Source organism: Microtus ochrogaster, unplaced genomic scaffold (assembly GCF_000317375.1).
Source record: "Microtus ochrogaster isolate Prairie Vole_2 unplaced genomic scaffold, MicOch1.0 UNK2, whole genome shotgun sequence".
Taxonomy (NCBI): Eukaryota; Metazoa; Chordata; class Mammalia; order Rodentia; family Cricetidae; genus Microtus; species Microtus ochrogaster.
The window spans coordinates 21,070,878-21,089,830 of NW_004949100.1; the positions used below are offsets into that span (position 1 = coordinate 21,070,878).

Sequence of the window (18,953 nt, forward strand, 5' to 3'; positions counted from 1 at the left end):
TTCCACCCACCACAGGGACAATGAATCCCAGCCCTCTGCAGTGTATATGTGTCTGTTAATCCCAAGACTAGCTTTCCACCCACCACAGGGACAATCCTATTCCCACCAGCTAGACCTTCCCCTGGGAACTGAGACAATCTTTGCTTTGGTTTTTCTGCGTTCTTGCCTTCCCTGATGCTCCAGGACAACAAAGCCAGCATGCTTGGGAGCTATGGGATTTCTGCAGTGCTTTTTTTCTCTTTTCTCTTTGTGTGTGTGTGTGTGTGTGTGTGTGTGTGTGTGTGTGTGTGCATGTGTGTAAGAACTGGAGGAAGCCCCTGGAAGGGCCTGAATACCTCAGCACAACCTTACACAGTAATAAGGTGAAGCCCTGGGAGCCCCATCCCCACAAGACTACACTCACTGCCCTGAAGGCCTTGTGGAGACCTGCCCTTTCCTATCTACAGAGTTTCCACAGGCCCGGGCAGGCCTGCTCACTCTTATATCAACACAGTCAGCTCTGCTCACTGAATCGGAAGCGTGGGCTACAAAGGACAGAACAGAAATTGCAAGTCATAGAGAGAGACGGGAATGTTAAAGGTTTGTAGATTTTAGAGGTCCCTAATAAAACACAGTGTTTCCCAGAAGTCAAAACTGCGTGGCCTGGCTCATTCAATTTGAGTTCTCCTCATCTAGAGAATAGCAGGCCAATACCAGCTGGTCACATTCACCCTCAGGATGTGGCCAGGGGGCACAACTCAGAATTACTGTGCAATGGTTGAAGACAGAAGAGCACCCAGGGTGGCCAGGTATAGTAGCCCACGCCCCTAGTCCTACCACTGTGAGAACTTCCAGGCCATCCTAGGCTACATAGCAAGATTTTGCCTCCAAGAATAAAATGAAACAAAAGATAAGCCAGGACCTTCGTTTCCAGGCCTGGGAACTGTGCTGCTTTCAGGTGAAACTCCCAGCAGTGAAACCAGAACAGACTTGCTTTGTACCTTATCTATTTCTTTTGGTCTTGTTGAAACAACGCTCCTGCCTTTATTCCTCATGTGTTTACTGAGCTGTTCATGTGTCGAAGCTGCATGCAGGAACCCATATCCACAGGTCCAAGGACCCTAGCCCTTGACCTGAGGTACAGGAGGAAGAATCACAGGCCTAACCGAAAGGCCAGGCTGAAGATGGCGAGCATTCAAGGAGATGTGACTGAGTCCCCCAGGAAGAGGTCTCCATAGACTGAAAATGCCAGAGGGGGGCTGGGGATGTAGCTCAGTGAGGGAGTGTTTGCCTGGTTTGTGCAGGCCCCAGGTTCAAGTCCCAGCATCACAGAAAAGTTAAACAAAACCAAAACTGGGTGTGGTGGTTCAATCTGTCATCCCAGCACTTGGGAAGCTGAGACAGGAGGATCTGCTGATTGTAGACACAAGTCCGAGCTACAGTGAGAACTTAAAGCACACAAACACAAACCAGGTGTGGTAGTGCATACCTCTATGACCCCAGCTCTTGGGAGGTGAAGGCAGGAGGATCAGTAGTTCAAAGCCAGCACCTGAGAGGTGGCTGCTGGAGGTGCAGAAGTTCAAGGCCAGCCTGGGCTACACGAGACCCTGTCTCTGAAAAACAAACCAAACAACAAAAACACAAATAATACCACAACAAAACTATGAATAAAAAAATAAATCAGAGGTCATTTCCCAGACACAAAGATGGCTGAGACTGGTCCTGCTGAAGGTCTGTCACAGTGGACAGTTGCAGAATGGGGCATTTGCCTAGAGCCTTCAGAAGTTGACAGGGACACAGAAAAGCAGGGAATGACTCAGGGTCACCGGGTCTTAGCGATGAGGAGCAAGAAAGCAGGAAGAAGGGAATGGCTGATGTTCTTGTAAGTGCTGGACTTTATCTACAGACAGTAGGGCTCACTTTGGGATCTCACTGGAAGAAGGACATGTCCACCCAAAACAGTGTGAAATTAGCAGCAGAGATACCTGACTGGCTGTAGGCACAGGACTCATGGAAAGCAGGGGCTGAGTCCGGGATACAGACTCTCTCTCTGGGAGGGAGGAGGAAGCAAGAAGACTAGAGGTAAAGAAGTCACTCAGAGATGGCAAGGTACGGGGAGAGAAGGCAGAGCAGGCTCTGGAGAGGTTACATACAAGGAAGAGGTCAGGTCTGCATGCAGTAGCCCCTACAAGCTGAAAGCAGCAGAAATGTCGCTTCCTGAAAGAGACCGCAGCAAGTGATGGAACCAGGGATGCTGATCTCTGGGAGGAGAGATGAGAAGCAGAGAGCAAGCTGGGAGGTCCCAACCTCCAGCAGTCCCCAGATCCCACACAGTGATGGCAGTGGGAGGAAAGCAGAGTCAGGGTCAGAGAGAAGGGCGGGGACTCTCAGGAGTGCTGGGGAGGGCAGCCAGGTCTGGGGGCCGAGTGAGGCCATAAGCCGTGGGAATGAAAACATCTCTGGTGGGCAGTGCTGCCATAGATGTGGCTGGAAAACACGGCCGCCATCTGTCTGGAATGCTCCAAGGTACCTATCTCTGTCAGGTTCCCATCCTGCCCCCATCAGGCCTCAGCTGACACATCACTTCCTCGTGGGGGCCTCTCCAAATGCCCCATGTGGGTTCTGTGACCTGGGTCCTCCCACAGTATCCTATACTATATCACCCGCAGCGCCGGTGGCATTGGGTTTGGAGTTTGTCTTCAGCCCTAGCTGCATGCCGCATGGCAAGGACATGGTGTGTGTTGTACAGTGGGGGATCACTGGGCTCTGGAGCACCAGATGTCTGTGGAGGGAGGGGAAAAAAGGGAAGGAGGTCACTGTGGACACAGAATGCAGCCCACGTCTTCAAGCCCATCCCACAAGTTGCCCTTCAACACGAGTCTTCTTACTTCTCCTCCGTCCCCACCTGCTCTGTGGCTCCCTTCTCACGTCCATTCCTATCCACTTAGTCATTGCCCGAGTGCTATATTTTCTCTTGTGATAACTTGTAAGTGACCCTCAAGATCAGGCCTATTGATCTTCCCCGTAGCAGGAGGCGGTGGGAAGGTCCTTAGACTCTCACCTAAGACCCAGCCACTCTGCCCTGCATGCTCCTGGCAGCTGTATGTAATTCTGCCCCCAGGACATGATGGCTCATATAGAGTGTGGGAGCTTAACTGAGGGGGGCTCCATCTGTGTAGCTATGATGATGTTGTCATTCGTGTTGGGGTGAGACTTTTCAGTGATCAGAAGCTTTGGGGTCACCCACACTCCTGCAAGCAAGCCCTCATTCACGTTCTCATCGGTAAATCCAACCTCCTCACTTTGCCAAGCTACTCTCGGATGGAGTCATTGCTTTGGTCAGTCTTTGCTGCCCTATCTGCGGGGAGCAGATGTTTGTCTATGTCTCCCCAGGACAAGCTCACACAACAGCCATCATTCCTAGACAAGTGTGGGCCCCTGGTCAATCCACGGAGTTTCCTACACTCCAATCCAGCTTGCTCTAAGCTGCTGTGCTTTGCTGGAGAAAAGAAAGCTACAAACCTCACACACTCATGTTATCTGATCTCACTGTTTCCTGTTTGTCCTAGGATCCTCCTATGTGATGGGCTAATGCTGTCAACGTGACAGGATCCAGACTGCCCACGAGGCAAGGACTTTCCATGAGTCCTGTGCCTACAGACAGTCAGGTATCTCTGCTGCTAATTTCACACTGTTTTGGGTGGACATGTCCTTCTTCCAGTGAGATCCCAAAGCCTCTGGAGCCACCTGTAAGGGATCTTTTTGATTAGGCAATTTGAAACAGGAAGGCTCACCCTTCATGTGGGCAGGACCTTCCGCCTGTGGTCCAAACAGAAGCAGGATTAAGGGAAACACTTTTGCTTTTCACCCGCTGGCTTCACCTCTCGTTGGCGAGTTCATCCACTGAGCTGTTGCTGTGACTGGGCATGCTACCTGTTGCCATCTTTCGCTGACTTCAATCAATTCAATAACTTCTTTCAACAAGAAGGCCTGGGCCTCTCCAGGAATCCTTCAGGCCTTCAGTACCAGATTGGGACCGCTGAGGCCTCCAGCCTTTGCTGGACTATCCAGACCATTTCCTGTAAGTCAATCTGCTAAATCTCCCTTTGCTATGCATTCATTCTGCCCGCTCTCTTCCTCCGAAGAACCCTAACTAATACACCTACTGACTATCCTGAGTCTTAGCGGGTCCTGATGCAGCCCCTGCACTTACCTCTGAGGTCCCCGTGTCCCTCTCTCCCCTGACTTCCTAAGGTACAAGCTGAGACAGTGGATTCCTCTCATCCTCAGGAGTCTCTGCATTTGCCCTAAGTCATTGTCCTCTTCACTCCAATCTCCAGAGATGGCGTCATTGTCTCCAATAACTCTCCGTGCTCCTTGGGTTATGAATTTTGTGCACACTTCTGTTATAGCTCCACCACGAAGGGTGGCAACTGTGTCTTATTCATCTTTATATCTCTAGGGTTGGAACACAAAGGCTATGTTCAAAATAGGTTTACTGAGTGCTGAGGATGTAGCTCAGGGGGTAGAGGGCTTGCCCAGCATGCACGTGGCCCAGAGTTTGATCCCCATCCCTGCATAAAATGGGCATTAGTGACACGTGCCTGTAATCTAAGCGCCCAGGAAGTGGAAGAGAAGAATCAGAAGTCTGAGGCTAGCCTGGGTACACAGAGAATTCCAGGCAAGACAGAGTCTGTCTCAAAATAAAATAAAACAAAAAAAATTAAAAAGTTGGCTAGCTAAGAGCGGAGGTGCTGGGAGGTCAGAGGCACATACAAGGAAGAGCTCCTCAGCAGAGTGGGGGAGACCTGGAGTGAATGCCACCCAATAAAGCAGGAGAGAGGATAGTGGGGAACGCAAGAAGGGGCCCACCGGGCTCAGACAACTAGGAAGACAAGAATGATGCATCCAAGAGAAAGAAATAAACGTATTTAAAAATTAAATACTAATATATACCTAATTTCATTCTCCTGCTGCTGGAGGTTCAGTTTCACCAACACCATTTATGAAACAGGCTATCTCCCCGCCACTGTGCATGCTTGCCTGTCAAGAATTAGGTGGGCATAGCTTTGTTGGTTTGTTTCTGCTCCATTGGTCTATCTGTTCTTGTGCCAATCCCAGGCTGATTTTGTCACTCTGGCTCTATAGTGTAATTTGAAGTCGGATATTGTGACACCCCCTGCTGTATTCTTACTCCTTGGGACTGCCTGGATATTTATAGTCTTTTGTGGTTCCACGTGAATTCTTGTATTGGTTTTTTTTCTTGATCTGTGAAATGTGACATCAGAAATTTGATGGGTATTTAATTAAATCTGTGGGCTAATTTTAATAGTATAGTCTTTTTCACAATATTACTGACAATTCATGAGCATGGAAGGTCTTCCCGCCATTTAGTATTTTCTTTGATTTCCTCAGTGTCTTGAAATTTTCATTGGAAAGTTCTTTTTCTTTAGCTGGGTGTATTCCTGGGTACTTTTTTTTTTTTCCTAATTTGAGTAGGATATTTTTCCTGATTTTTTTTTCTCAGTGGTATATTGTTTTAACATATGAAGGATATTGCCTTTATTTTTATATTGGTTTTGTATCTTGCAACTTTACTGTGTTCATTAGACATCGGAGCTTTCTAGTAGATTTTATAGGGTCACCGAAGTAATGTCATGCCATCTGTCAACAGGGAGAGTTTGAATTCTTTCCCATTTTCATTCCCTTTATGCCTTTCTCTTGTGTAATCACTAAGACAGAGCACAATATATTAACTAGGAGAAGGGACAGTGGACGTCTTGGTCCTGATTTTAAAGGACATGCTCTCGGTGTGTCTCCACTGAACATACTGTTGGCTGTACACGTAAAGACCAACATCTCTGGAGTCCTGTGTTAAAGGCCCAGATACAGCAAAGACCACACAAAGGTGAGCAGGGATTCAAGCGAGGCTGGGGCAAGGGTCTCTTCCCTGTCGATGTAAAGCTAAATACAGAAGTACAAAAACTTGAAAGAAATGCCACGATTGTTGCTCAGATGAGAACAAACCTACAGATTTGTGGACCCGTAGTGCTTTCTTCTCCTCAGTGGGTTTTCTATGCAATGGCATAGGCCTGCCCCAGCGGGGGCTGAAGTGTGGGTCAGGAACCTTCGCTGTTGCTAGAACTGGGAGAGCTGAGTGTGATTCCAAACCCACGCTTCAGGTGCAGAGACCAAGACTACGGGTTTTCCCTTTATATAGGGAGTAGAGCCGGTTATTGTTCAGAAATATCACAGAACACTTCACAGGCGATTATGGTTGGTGCATGCAAACACAGGTAGACCACGGGACATGGAAATTACAGGGTAGTGGGAGCTTCTCCTTAGGTCCTTTCATTCACAAACCCCAGACTTGCAGTACCAGTGGTGCTGGGAACAGAGGTTTGTCAGTCATGCAGTGAAGGGAACAGCATTAGACACTGGTGCTTCAGTGATTTTTCCGGTAGTATGTGAGCCCAAGAAAGGCCATGTCATTCCACGTGTTAACATGGAAAAAAGTTTACATGTGGATAACTATTTCAATGTATTTTATTATTTAAAACATTTCTTTTCTTTTTTTTTTGTTTTTTTTTTGTTGTTGTTGTTTTGGTGTGTGTGTGTGTGTGTGTGTTTGTCTCTTTGAGACAGGGTTTCTCTGGTTCTGTAGCTTTAGAGTCTGTCCTGGAACTAGCTCTTGTAGACCAGGTTGGCCTCGAACTCACAAAGATCCGCCTGCCTCTGCCTCCTGAGTGCTAGGATTAAAGGTGTGTGCCACCACCTGGTTTAAAACATTTCTCATATTTAAAATTTATTATTTTATTGTTCTTTTAAAAATATTTTTGGATTTGTTAATTTTCATTGATGTGTATATGTGTGTGTTTGTGTGTGTACATGTGTGTGTACATTTGAGTGCAGTGCTCTTAGAGACCAGAGTTTGAGTTCTAGGCAGTTATGAGCCACTCAAAATGGGTGCTGAAAATTGAACTCAGGTCCTCTGAAGAGAATATGCACTTTAAGCACTGAGCCATCTCTCCAGCTCTATTTTTGGGGTGTGTGTGTGTGTGTGTGTGTGTGTGTGTGTGTGTGTGTGTGTGTGTGCATGTGTGCATGCATGCATGCGCACATGTGCAGGTACCTGAGGAGACCAGAAGAGGGCACTGGATCCCCGGAGCTGGAGTTATGGGTGGCTATGACCTGCCCAACATGGGGGGCTGGGCTGAGGCTGTGCAAGAGCAGCAAGTGCTCTGAGCAGTTACTTAGTCGTATCTCCTAGGATCCTAGAGATAGACTGTGGCTTTCAGACTCGACAGTTGGCACCCTTCCTCCTGAGCAGCTCAGCCTGGAGTTTCTTTTAAAGCCAGTTGTTAGTCAGTCTATTTATCTGTCTGTTTATTTGCCTGCCTGCCTGAGACAGGATCTCATGTAGGTTGGGCTGATTTTCTGGCTAAGTACTGGGGTTACAGGCATGAGCCACCATGTTTCTTGTTGTTGTTGTTGTTTTTGTAGTTTAATATTTTACACAGTGTGAATGAAGTCAGTTTTATACTGACTTACTCAATAAGCATGAAGATGTTTGTAACTCCCCAATGTCCAGTGTCACCATGTGTATCCTGCACTCGACCTTCTCTGGGGTCCTGCCCTTAAAGTGAGACTGCTCACTTGATTAGCAAGAGGTATGGATGGATAATTTTCTACAAAATTACATCTGTTTCCACTGTCCTCAGTATATGAGGGTAGTTTTGCTAGACATCTAGACCAGCTGAGGCCCACAGGGAATTCTAACCCATTCATGAAACCCAAGAGTGTTACAGTCAGCAGAGCTCTGAAGAGCTAAGGAAAAAATTTTAGACTGTCAAGCCTGAGATAAAACCGGACTCGCTAAACATAGTGGACAATGAGGACTACTGAGAACTCAAGAACAATGGCAATGGGTTTTTGATCCTACTGCATGTACTGGCTTTGTGGGAGCCTAGGCAGTTTGGATGTTCACCTTATTAGACCTGGATGGAGGTGGGTGGTCCTTGGACTTCCCACAGGGTAGGGAACCCTGATCGCTCTTTGGGCTGACGAGGGAGGGGGACTTGACTGGGGGAGGGGGGGAAATGGGAGGTGGCGGAGGGGAAGAGACAGAAATCTTTAATAAATAAATAAATTTTAAAAAAATCAGAAAAAAAATTTAGACTGTCAAAGGAAAACAGCTAAGTTATAGAAACCTTTGATTTCCCCATGCCTTTCCACAAATACATGCATGCATACATACATGCATACATATACATGTATATATGTGTATATGCACTATATATGTGGTTGTATATATGTACATATAAACATACATTTATATGCACACATGCATATATGTATACGTGTAAACACACATACATGTATGTATATGATATATGTGCGTGTACATGTGTCCACATATATGAATATATATTTTTGAGAAAAAAAGGGATGAACCTAAGGCCTTACACATGCTAGGTAAGTGCTCTACCATTGAGAAATAGTCTCAGTATTATTTTCTTCACTTTTAAAACATTTTAAGGGTCTCACCAAGTTGCCTAGGCTGGCTTTGAACTCATCCTGTAGCTCAGGCCAAGCTCTAACCTTTCATCCTCCTGCACCAGCCTCCCAGTTAGCCAGGATTACAGGCCCTAACAAGGCCACAAATATTTAATCTTGACTTGGTTCAAAAAACAGTAATAAGTCAAAGCCATTGGCTTTAATATGCCATATCAAGTTAAAGTAATACAATTTTCTTTTAGATGTTTATTTCTGGAGAGATTCATTACAGAAAAAAGTTATCTCAGCCTCACGTGTGAGGGACATTGGGGAGCATGGGTTTGCTGTGGCACCAACAGCAACCAAGGTTGACACTCCATTATTCCTAATCATCACACATAGGGACAGGACGCCTCAGAACTGACAAGGCAGATCCCTCAGAAATCTTAGTGAGATTATCACCAAAATGCCTGGCCAGGGCATTAACCCGGATCAGTGCCAGGGAAACCATCGTAGAGCTGTGGGGGCCAGGAATGACAAGAACATCTTTCTACAGTCGTGAGAAAGCCCAGAAGGGCAAACAAGAAGACATAGGGAGGGGAACCTGCAGAGAGGGGCCAAACTGGGGCAGAGGAAAACCTCAGCATATGGGCAAGGATTTGTTCCCAGTAGGAACACAATCCAGGACTAGACCCTCCAGTGGGCAGCACACAGGGCGGGGTGTGTGTGTGTGTGTGTGTGTGTGTGTGTGTGTGTACATGTGTACGTACCTGTGTGTATCTGGGTGTACACAAATGCCATAGTATGAGTGTGGGTGTCAGAGGACAATGTCTGGGTTCTCTCCTTCTACCATGTGGGTGCCAGGAATTGAACTCAAGTCATCAGGGTTGGCAGCAAATGCCATGCCCACTGAGCCATCCTGCCATCTCAGCTCAAGTATTTTTAACATCAAAGTGTCTATTCAAAGGTAGCATCTTCAATCCGGCATGAACTGCTTGTCAACCCCAAACAACTGACGCAGGGAGATGTCAAGACCATAAGCATAGGACCAAGCAGGTGATTTCCAACCCCTTGAAATTCGGTTGCCCAGACAACTGTGTGTCAAGAGACCTTTTGGGGCCAGCTTAAGGAAAAGTGTGGTCTATTTGGAGTGACAGGCTACAGCAGGCGTCTCTCTTATGTGCATGCTAAGAAAATCTGCAGCCTTACCTGGCAGTGCTGGTTCCTTGTCCTATAAACTTTACACTAGGGGTAAAGTAAGAAATTGCCAAATACACCAGAGCTATCTGATTTTCCCCCAGAGAAGAAAGCTCAAGGCCCTGCCAATCTATGAAATGGATCTTGTTGGAGCTTGTAAGGATTGCTGCGTGTCCAGAATTGCAGGCAGGGGCCTGCCAGGCTGACTAATGGCAGACAGCATCTGCAGCCCTGCCGGTCCCTGACATGCCCTGTTATTACCATTCACTTAATGACTTTGAATCTGCGCATCTTCTGGTGAGCCCATTGCTCTGCCAAGGCAAGGAGGCTGCTGGCTAACATTCTACCCAATGCCTCACAATCCAACACAAAGAAAAGAGCGAGCCCTGAGTGAGGGTTCCAGTCTGAAATGTCACCTCCAGGCTCACGTGTTTGAACACTTGGTCCCCAGATACTGGCACTGTTTGGGGAGGTCGTGAAACCTCTGGGGTGTGAGGCCTAGCTTGGAGGACTGAGGTTACTAAGGGCAGGCCTTTGTCGGTCTACCTCTGTTGCTGGGTCTTTGCTTTCTGGTCTACCACACTGTGAGGAACTGCCACCATGTGCTCCCACCACAAGGAAGTCCACCACGTCTTCCCCACCAAGATGGACTGTATCTCTGAAACTGTGAGCCGAAACTAATTCTTCCTCTCTTAAGATGCTTCTGAGGGGTTCTGAAACACAGCCAGGAAGGAAACTCACAAACCCCACATTTACCGGGTGAGTTCTGGTAGCATCCACACAGGCCATACTTTCAGCCCAGGGCCCCCCAATATGTCTAGGTTTATGCGCACGGTACACCAGCTGCTACAAACTAAGAAATGTCAGACCTCTGGGGGCAGCATGGGAACGGCCAAGACAATCAGGATGGCCATTTCTAAAGAGCTCAGGTCAACTATAGGGCATTGCTAACTCTTTTGGTCATGTCTACAGAAAACAGGTGTAAAGAGCAAAGAGGTGCCACTTGTCCCCTTTCTTGAGGAGGAGAGGAGGGTGACAGGATGCGTGTGGTGAAAGTAGAAGGGGAAGACTGGGGTGGGGAGGTACAAAGGGGTAAGAAGGGATGGGGGAAGAGGAAGGAGGATCAGCAAAAACAAATCATGTTTTAAAATGCCTTCCTAATCCTATCATTTTGTATATTAACTAAAAAATAAACAAAATACTAATCCAAATGGCCTGCCAAACACTTAGATACGTAAATGCCCTCCAGGAAAGCTGTATGTTCTAGGGGCTTTTAGATAAGATCATAAAGTCTATCTATCTCAACGTGGAGGTTGGCACAGTGGTCTCCCTGGCCAATGGCCACTGTCACACTATAAGAACATTTTCCTACGTAGTGGTTCCTAGGGACTTCGCTAAACATAATGTCTGTCCTGTTATAGGCCCTGTCAAAACAAAAACAAAAAAGGGGAGATGACCCACATGTCAGGAGAGAATTGTTTGCAAAAGATACTTTGAATTAGGAGCTATCTAAAATATGCCGAGGACTCTAACAACTCAACAAAAAGGACACAAAGAACTAATTTAAAAATGGACAAAAACGGGCTAGAGAAATGGCTCAATGATTAAAAGCACTGACTGCCCTTGCAGAGAACCACATGGTACAGCTCAGAACTGTAACTCCAGTCCAGGGACTCCTACGCTATCTTCTGGCCTTTGCGGGGACCAGGCATGCCTGTGGTACCTTTATATACATATAGGCAATACACACATAAGATAAAAATAAATACATCAATATATCTTAAAAACAAACAAAATCCCTAAACATGCCTTATAAATAAAACATTCAAGTTAGCATATTAGAAAACACTCCATACACATCACCTGCCAACACAGAGATGCAAATTAAAACAACCACTATACACCTATTAGGACAGCCAAAAAAAAAAAATCCAAACAGAAAGAGCACTAACTGCTGGAGAGAGTGTGGTGCAGCCGGACTTTATCGGCTTTTGGTGAGAACTCGGAGTGAAGCCGCCACTCTGGAAGTCACACTGCGCTGTCAGCTTCTTACAAAACTGAACCTCCTCACCCCGCGAGCCGGCAGGCATGTTCCTGGACACTTACGCATGCCCAAACCTGCATACGGGTGCTTAGAGCTGTTTTTTCCTAAGTGCCGGAAAGTTGAGGCAGCCATCGTACCACACAAGACCCAATTCTGTAGGAACTGACATCAGCCTGGAGAAAAGGCAAAAAAAGGCTAGCACCACTGACTGAGGACACAGGTGGGTTTTAAAGTCCCGGATGTCCAAACCTTCCTGCCTCCTTTGTCCCAGAGTCTGGGACGCCAGAGAGCTACAGTCTCCATGCTCACTTAGCAAATTCCCCACTGAATTTTCCACCCTGGTAGTTCAGCACGCAAAGCTTCATCTCACGTATACCCACAGGTGTAAAATCCTCCCGTCTTTGATTATGGCTCAGCTATATAGCAGGCTCCCGGTAACTTTTCATGCCAGGATAAACTGCCACCATCTAGACAAGGTGGCGTTAGTGGCCAACTAGAGAAAAGAAGGGCCTCATGCCTCCTACTTATCTTTGGTTCTTTCATGAGCTCTAAACATACCCCATATTGAAAATGGATCAAAATGATTTATTTCTTCTAATCATGGTATCCTTCAGTAGGTAAATAGATTATCGGTGGTATATCCAGATAGTAAAATATTACACAGCACCAAAAAAAAAAAAAGCAATGAAATGCCAACCATTAAGAGACATAGAAGCTTAAATGCATATAACTAAAGAAGTCCTATGGTATGATCCCAACTCTGTGATATTCTGGAAACGACAAAACTATAGAAATGATGAAAAGATAAGAGATTTCTAGGGGCTGGGGTGGGAGGGGTGAGCAGTTGAGCACGAAGCCTTTTTAGCGCAGTGAAGCTACCCTGTGTGATTCTGTCATGGTGGGTGCATGGCATTGACTATTTGGTCAAAGCCACAGAATGTGCGCCACCCAGAAAAAGACTCAGTGAACACATGGCCTGTGGCTGATGATGTACCAATGTGGGCACACCAGCAGTAACATCTGTGCCACTGTGGTCGAGGATGCTGGCAACGTGGGAGGCTGAGTTCATGGGGAAGGTGTTAGGTGGGATATCTCCGCACCTCCAACTCGATTTTCCTGGGGTCCTAAGACTACTCTGTAAACAAATGATTCACTTCTAGAAAAAGAATTGATCGTGGGTTATTTCTAAGAATGGAAAAAAAATGCCAGAGTTAGCTAATCCACCAATCAGGTCCTCCGTTCTCAGAGTATAGGAGACCTCAAAGTCTTCAATTCCTCTAACACTTCCTTTTCCCACTGCTAAGAGAAGCCCCTTTCCTGTCTAACGGCCATCAGCAACCCAAACTCTTAACACACATCTTTAGTCTACCTTAGCTGAACCTTTAGTCCTTCATCCGACAGGTTCTTTTCCAATTCTGCCTCAAAATGTAGTCTTGTTTTCAAGCTGGGCGGTGGTGGCGCACGCCTTTAATCCCAGCACTTGGGAGGCAGAGGCAGGCGGATCTCTGTGAGTTCGAGACCAGCCTGGTCTACAAGAGCTAGTTCCAGGACAGGCTCCAAAACCACAGAGAAACCCTGTCTCGAAAAAAAAAATGTAGTCTTGTTTTCAAAGGATTCCTAAGCAGAACTTGCTAGGAATCAGCTTGGTGGGCGAAGGCACAGGCATGAATCAGCCTGCCTTAAAGGTATGCTTTCTGAGACACTTAATGCTCTAACTGTAGCTTAGGAGATTTGATGTGGGATTCCCCTCTGTATTTCCCTCTGTATGCTGTGTATATGTTTTATTACCATTGATTAATAAAGAAGTTGCTTTGGCCTATGGCAGGGCAGAATAGAGCTAGGTGGGAAAACTAAACTGAATACGGGGAGAAAGAAGGCAGAGTCAGAGAGATGCCATGTAACTGCCAAAGAAGAAAGATGCCAGACTCTTACTATCGTGGTGATACATAGATTAATAGAAGTGGGTTAATTTAAGATGTAAGAGCCAGCTAGAAATATGCCTGAGCCATCAGCCAAACAGTGTTGTAATTAATATAGTTTCTATGTGGTTATTTGGGTCTGGGCAGCCGGGAAACCAACGTACAGTCTCCTTTAATAGAGACTGAACTGTAAGCAATGTTGCTAGTGAGCACTGAGAAAGTGAGCAGACGTGGACCTGATAGGACCAGGCCCTCCCCACCTTAGTTTCTGAGACAGGGTCTCTCACTGAACCTGGAGCTATCCCATCTGCATGCTTCTGCCTCCCAGAACTGGGACTGTGGGCACATATTTCTGTGCTTGGCTCTTTCCATGGGTGCTGGGATCTGAACTCAGGTCCTCAAACTTGCATAACAAGCACTTTACTGACCAAGTTATCTCCTCAGCTCCTGTTTTTTGATGATAAAACGTTTAATATTTTAAAGTTTAGCTTGTATGAACAAGACAAGGAAAACAGAGAAATGGCAGAGAAGTACATGCCACTCCACCGCTCACCTTTAGACACTTACCCTTGTGTTGTTCTAAGGCCGCTTGGTCGTTCTGGCCCATTCGGCAGCTCAGACCCGAAATAACCACACAGAAACTGTATTAATTAAATCACCACTTGGCCCATCAGCTCTAGCTTCTTATTGGCTAGCTCTTACATATTAATTTAACCTATCTCTATTAATCTGTGAATAGCCATGCGGCTGTGGCTTACCAGGTAAAGTTCCCAGCATCTGTCTCTGGTGGGTTACAGGGCTTCTCCCCAACTCTGCCCTTCTTCCCCAGCATTCAGTTTAGTTTTTCCCACCTAGCTAAGTTCTGCCCTATCAACAGGTTAAGGCAGTTGCTTTATTAGTGGTAATCACAGCATACAGAGGGGACTCCCACATCACCCTGGTGGAGCATTATTGAGCGTGTGTGCAGGTCACAGCCCGACACTTAGTGTCTCCCCACCATCACTTGTGGAGCATCATTGAGCGTGTGTGCAGGTCACAGCCCGACACTTAGTGTCTCCCCACCGTCACTTGCACTCAGAGCTTCCACTAGTCCATCTAGCCACTCCTGGGACCCCTGTTCCTGCGTGCCGATTGCTGGAATTACAGGCAGGCCACCACATGCGCCTGCATTTACATGGGTGCTGGGAATCTGAACTCAGATCCTCATGCTTGCACAAGCATCTCCCAAACCAATTCTTGTCTTTTGAGAAGGGTCTCACACAGCGCAGTCTGGTCTTGAAGCCATGATTCTTGTGTCTCCGCCCTCTAGATGGAGGGATTATAGGCATGCACTGCTATACATGTCCTCATTTTTATTTTTAAAGCTCGTTCAGATCATTCTTACAAAATTTCTGGGTATTTGAAATAGAACAAATAGCTAATATTATTCTTACCTGATGTTGATCATCAGAATTTGGTGGACAGTTGGAAATGACTGAATCACACTCCTTGGCTGGGGGGGCAAAAAAAAATATATATATACAGCTTGGTAAAGAAAGTACACACTCCAGTCTGAGACCTAAAATTAAAACTCAGAATTAAGAGCTGCTTGACATCTGGTAAGATTGGGATGGATTTGAATGAGGACAAGTTTAGGTCCCAGCTCTCCTGTCCAGCAATGTTCTTCTCAGGGGATGGGGGAGGGGGATTAAGCATGGTTTTGTTGATTTTGGAGAACCAGGGTTCCTTTCACTGCCAACAAATAGAATTATTCAAACAAGGCTATAGCCTTACCAGGGGATCCAGAGACACCTCACCCTGTAGCTCCCACAGAAGCTGCCTCTCACAGCCTGTACTCTTTCAAGTGCTCCGTGTTCCTAAATGCAACCTGGTGTGGCTCTGTACACTATGAGGTGTTCTTGTTTCCCAAGTGTAGGTGACTCTATAGCTGCACCCCTATTTCATCTGTTCAGGACCAAACACCATGTGTGTGGCCAGCCCCATCACCCTTAGGGTAGCATCCTGTCTTCATCAACAGGATATAGAGATGGCCATCAAAACTACTTCCTGACCAATGCAGTGGCCAGGCCATGGTCAAGGCCATCTGATAAGAATGAATTATCTGTTCCTGGCTAACTAACTTCACTGGTGATGGCTGCCTGGGGTGGACTTGAACTTAGCCTATGTGGCTCAATGAGGCTCTCTCTCTCTCTCTCTCTCTCTCTCTCTCTCTCTCTCTCTCTCTCTCTTGGTTTTTCGAGACAGGGTTTCTATGTGTAGCTTTGGGGCCTGTCCAGGACTCTCTCACTCTGTAGATCAGGTTGACCTTGAACTCACAGAGATCTGCCTGCCTCTGCCTCCCAAGTGCTGGGATTAAAAGCATGAGCCACCACTGCCTAGCGTGAGTCCTTCTTTTGTCCCAGGATGAAACTACTGTTAAGTGGCTAGAGAGGATGGTGGCAGGTTAGTCTCTGGACACACACTTGTCCCGGCAGTGAGAGCACAGTACCTTGGCTCACTGTTGCTTGGGTTCCCCTGACTAAGGGGATTCATAGTGACCTCGTGAGCCTCCTGTGCTTGGGTCTGTTCTAAACATGATCTGTGCATGCACAGCAGCAGCACAGGCACGGTGTGGCTCTTCTGGGCTGGCAGAAGGAAAGGGGCTTCCCACCCAGGGAAAACCCTGTTCGGCACCTTGGTTGATGCAATTCAGGGTAGTGACCTGCCTGCCCCTTACTACTATTTGCCTTACTACTGCCTATCTTTCCCTTGACCTCTAAGGGCAATGAAGTGGTCAGGCAGGGCAGGGCTGAGGACCCTGTGCTGATCAATAAAGACAGGAGGCAGAGCACTGGGTGCTACTATTCCTCCGGCCAGTGCTCCTGCCCTGTGCTCAGCATTGCTGCTTCCTGTACCCGGAGAGCAAATCTTGCCATCAGGGAGTTGGAGGGCCCCACCCAGGCTACAGACAAGAACACTCAACTGGATGGAGTCCAGACCCCCAAGAGATCCATGACTAGTCCCTGGAGGAAGGACCATCAAGGGTTTGTTTAATCTGAACATTCCTCACAGCAGGCTACGTGACGCTGAAGTTGTAAAATGAACGTTCCAGAGGCTGGGAGAAAGTGGCTCAGCACCAGAGTGTGTTCGCCTAGCATACACAAGGGTCTGGGTTTGATCTCCAGCATCACAATAAAAAAACTGAAATGAAATGTATATTCTGGTTGCTTAAAATAACAGCAAAGTTCAAATTCCTGGGACTTGGACTGTATCTCAACATTAAAGCGGTTCCCCCAGCATGCATGAATGCTTAGATTCATACAAAGATGAACAGGCTCAGTCTATATCACTTTTCTTCGCATTTTAAATATTTTAAAATATTTTATTTTATTTTAATTTATGTGTTTATATGTGGGTGCCCTTAGAGGCCACAAGAGGGCACTGGATCCCCTGGAGCTGGAGTTACAGGGTGTATATGGGTGCTGGGAGCCAAACTCAGGTGTTCTGGAGGAGCGGCACATATTCATAAACCCTGAGCCATCTCTCCAGCCCCTGCAGCTTAAATTTACTATGAGATTTTTTTGAATCTTATAGTAGGAGAGAGGCACTCCAAAGGAAATATAGGTGTGTGTGTGTGTGTGTGTGTGTGTGTGTGTGTGTTTGTTTGTTTGTTTTATCAGGACTGGGTGCTGAACTAAGGTTGTCACACATACATAACAGGTGATCTACCATTGAGTTTGTCTCTGGGCTCCTTTTTTGACTGTTTGGTGTCAGGGTCTTACCTAGTTGCTTGGGATAGCCTCATTCTGTAACCCAGGCAGGCTCTGAACTCCCCATCCTCCTGCCTCAGCCTTCCCAGTAGCAGGCCTGTACCACCAGGACAGCCAAAGATAAAATGTTTTCTTAATTTACATGAGGGCTCTCCTCTGTGTACAGTTGTCTCCTGCCGTGAACTCTCAGTCAACTACCAGAACTGTTTTGCCCAAACACATTCGCAAATGTAACAGGGAGACATATCCTCTTCAGGATGCTCAATCTAGCAGCTTCTGGGAGAAGTCAGGAGATTCGTGATGGCAATGTACTAAGCCCCTGCAATGTAGCATAACAGCTTCATCATTAACAATCGCCATGGTAACACATCTTTAAGTGTGTTCATGAGAATTTGCCTAGAAAGGTCTGAGGAGGGAAGAACAACCTTGAATGTCAGCAGCACCACCATGAACTGGGGTCCTGGGCCAAAATGAAAAGAGAAAGGAAGCAGGCTAAGTGCCAGAATGTCTCTCTCTCTCTCTCTCTCTGCTTCCTGACTGTAGATGTCATGTGACCAGCTGCCTCGCGTCCCTGTGAAGGAATGGACCCTGAAACTTTAAGTAAAATAAGTCCTTCCTTAAGCTGCTTTTGTTTGTTTGTTTGCTTGCTTGCTTGTTTTTTGTTTTGTTTTGTTTTGTTTTGTTTTGTTTTGTTTTCGGTCAGGGACTTGGTCTCAGTAACTAGAAAAGTAAGTAATCCATACCCCATCTCACGCCCTCCAAATACCTGCAGGGTCACAGAGGAGCTGCTGGGGAAGAAGCCCTGCAGAATGCCCCCAGAAACCCCTGAGCCTAGGGACAGGGACTGGCTCCGGTGGAAGCTATGCTTCTGTCCCTGATGAGAAGCAGGTGTGATAAATCATATGCTGACCACTGAAACTACTCTAGATTTCCACATGACTTACAGCAAAACCACATTGTTCAAAAGCCCTTGAGCTTGCCCGGCACTAAAGAAGAGCTCTAAGCCACGCACAAACAACGTAGGGCTCTAGCGACAGGAGGGCAGAGGCTAGGAAGCTTGCCTAACCTATTTAAGAAAATGAGCCTGGAGTCCTTTCTCAACCATAGGGAAACTGTTAAAGCTAATTACCCGTGGCTCCTATATTAAATAAACTAGACAGCCCAATTCACAGGAATGCTGAAATTCTAGCTGATACTTAATAGGATTACATTGCAGCTTAGTTTATTTTTAGGTCCACAAATTAGTCTCTTAAATTATTTTATATGGATTTTATATTCCTAAAATAACTGTTTCTAAATATTCATTTGTTTGTTTGTCTATGTACTTATTTATATATTTGTGGAGGCCCAAGGTCAATGTGAAGTGTCTTCTATCCACCTTACTGCTTTTGAGACAGGGTCTCTCTCACTGTGTCAGCAAGGTTGGCTGACCCCCAGAACTAGGTTTGCAGACCCAATCCCTTGCCTGTCTTATATGCAGTGCTGGGGATCTGAACTCTGGTCCTTGCGTTTATGCAGCAGGCACTTTGTGAACTGAGCCATCTCCCCAGCCCCTTCGGTAACTCCTTC

General features: G+C 46.6%; 1 protein-coding gene across 1 annotated transcript in view; it reads right to left on the minus strand.

The window, feature by feature from the left end:
- The window catches only part of Edaradd (EDAR associated death domain), a 42,572-nt gene that overhangs the window by 9,336 nt on the left and 14,283 nt on the right, over positions 1–18,953 (minus strand). The window contains exon 4 of the mRNA XM_005365422.2: positions 15,069–15,127. Coding sequence (XP_005365479.1) covers positions 15,069–15,127 — 59 coding nt within the window. The remainder of the gene's footprint in view (positions 1–15,068; positions 15,128–18,953) is intronic.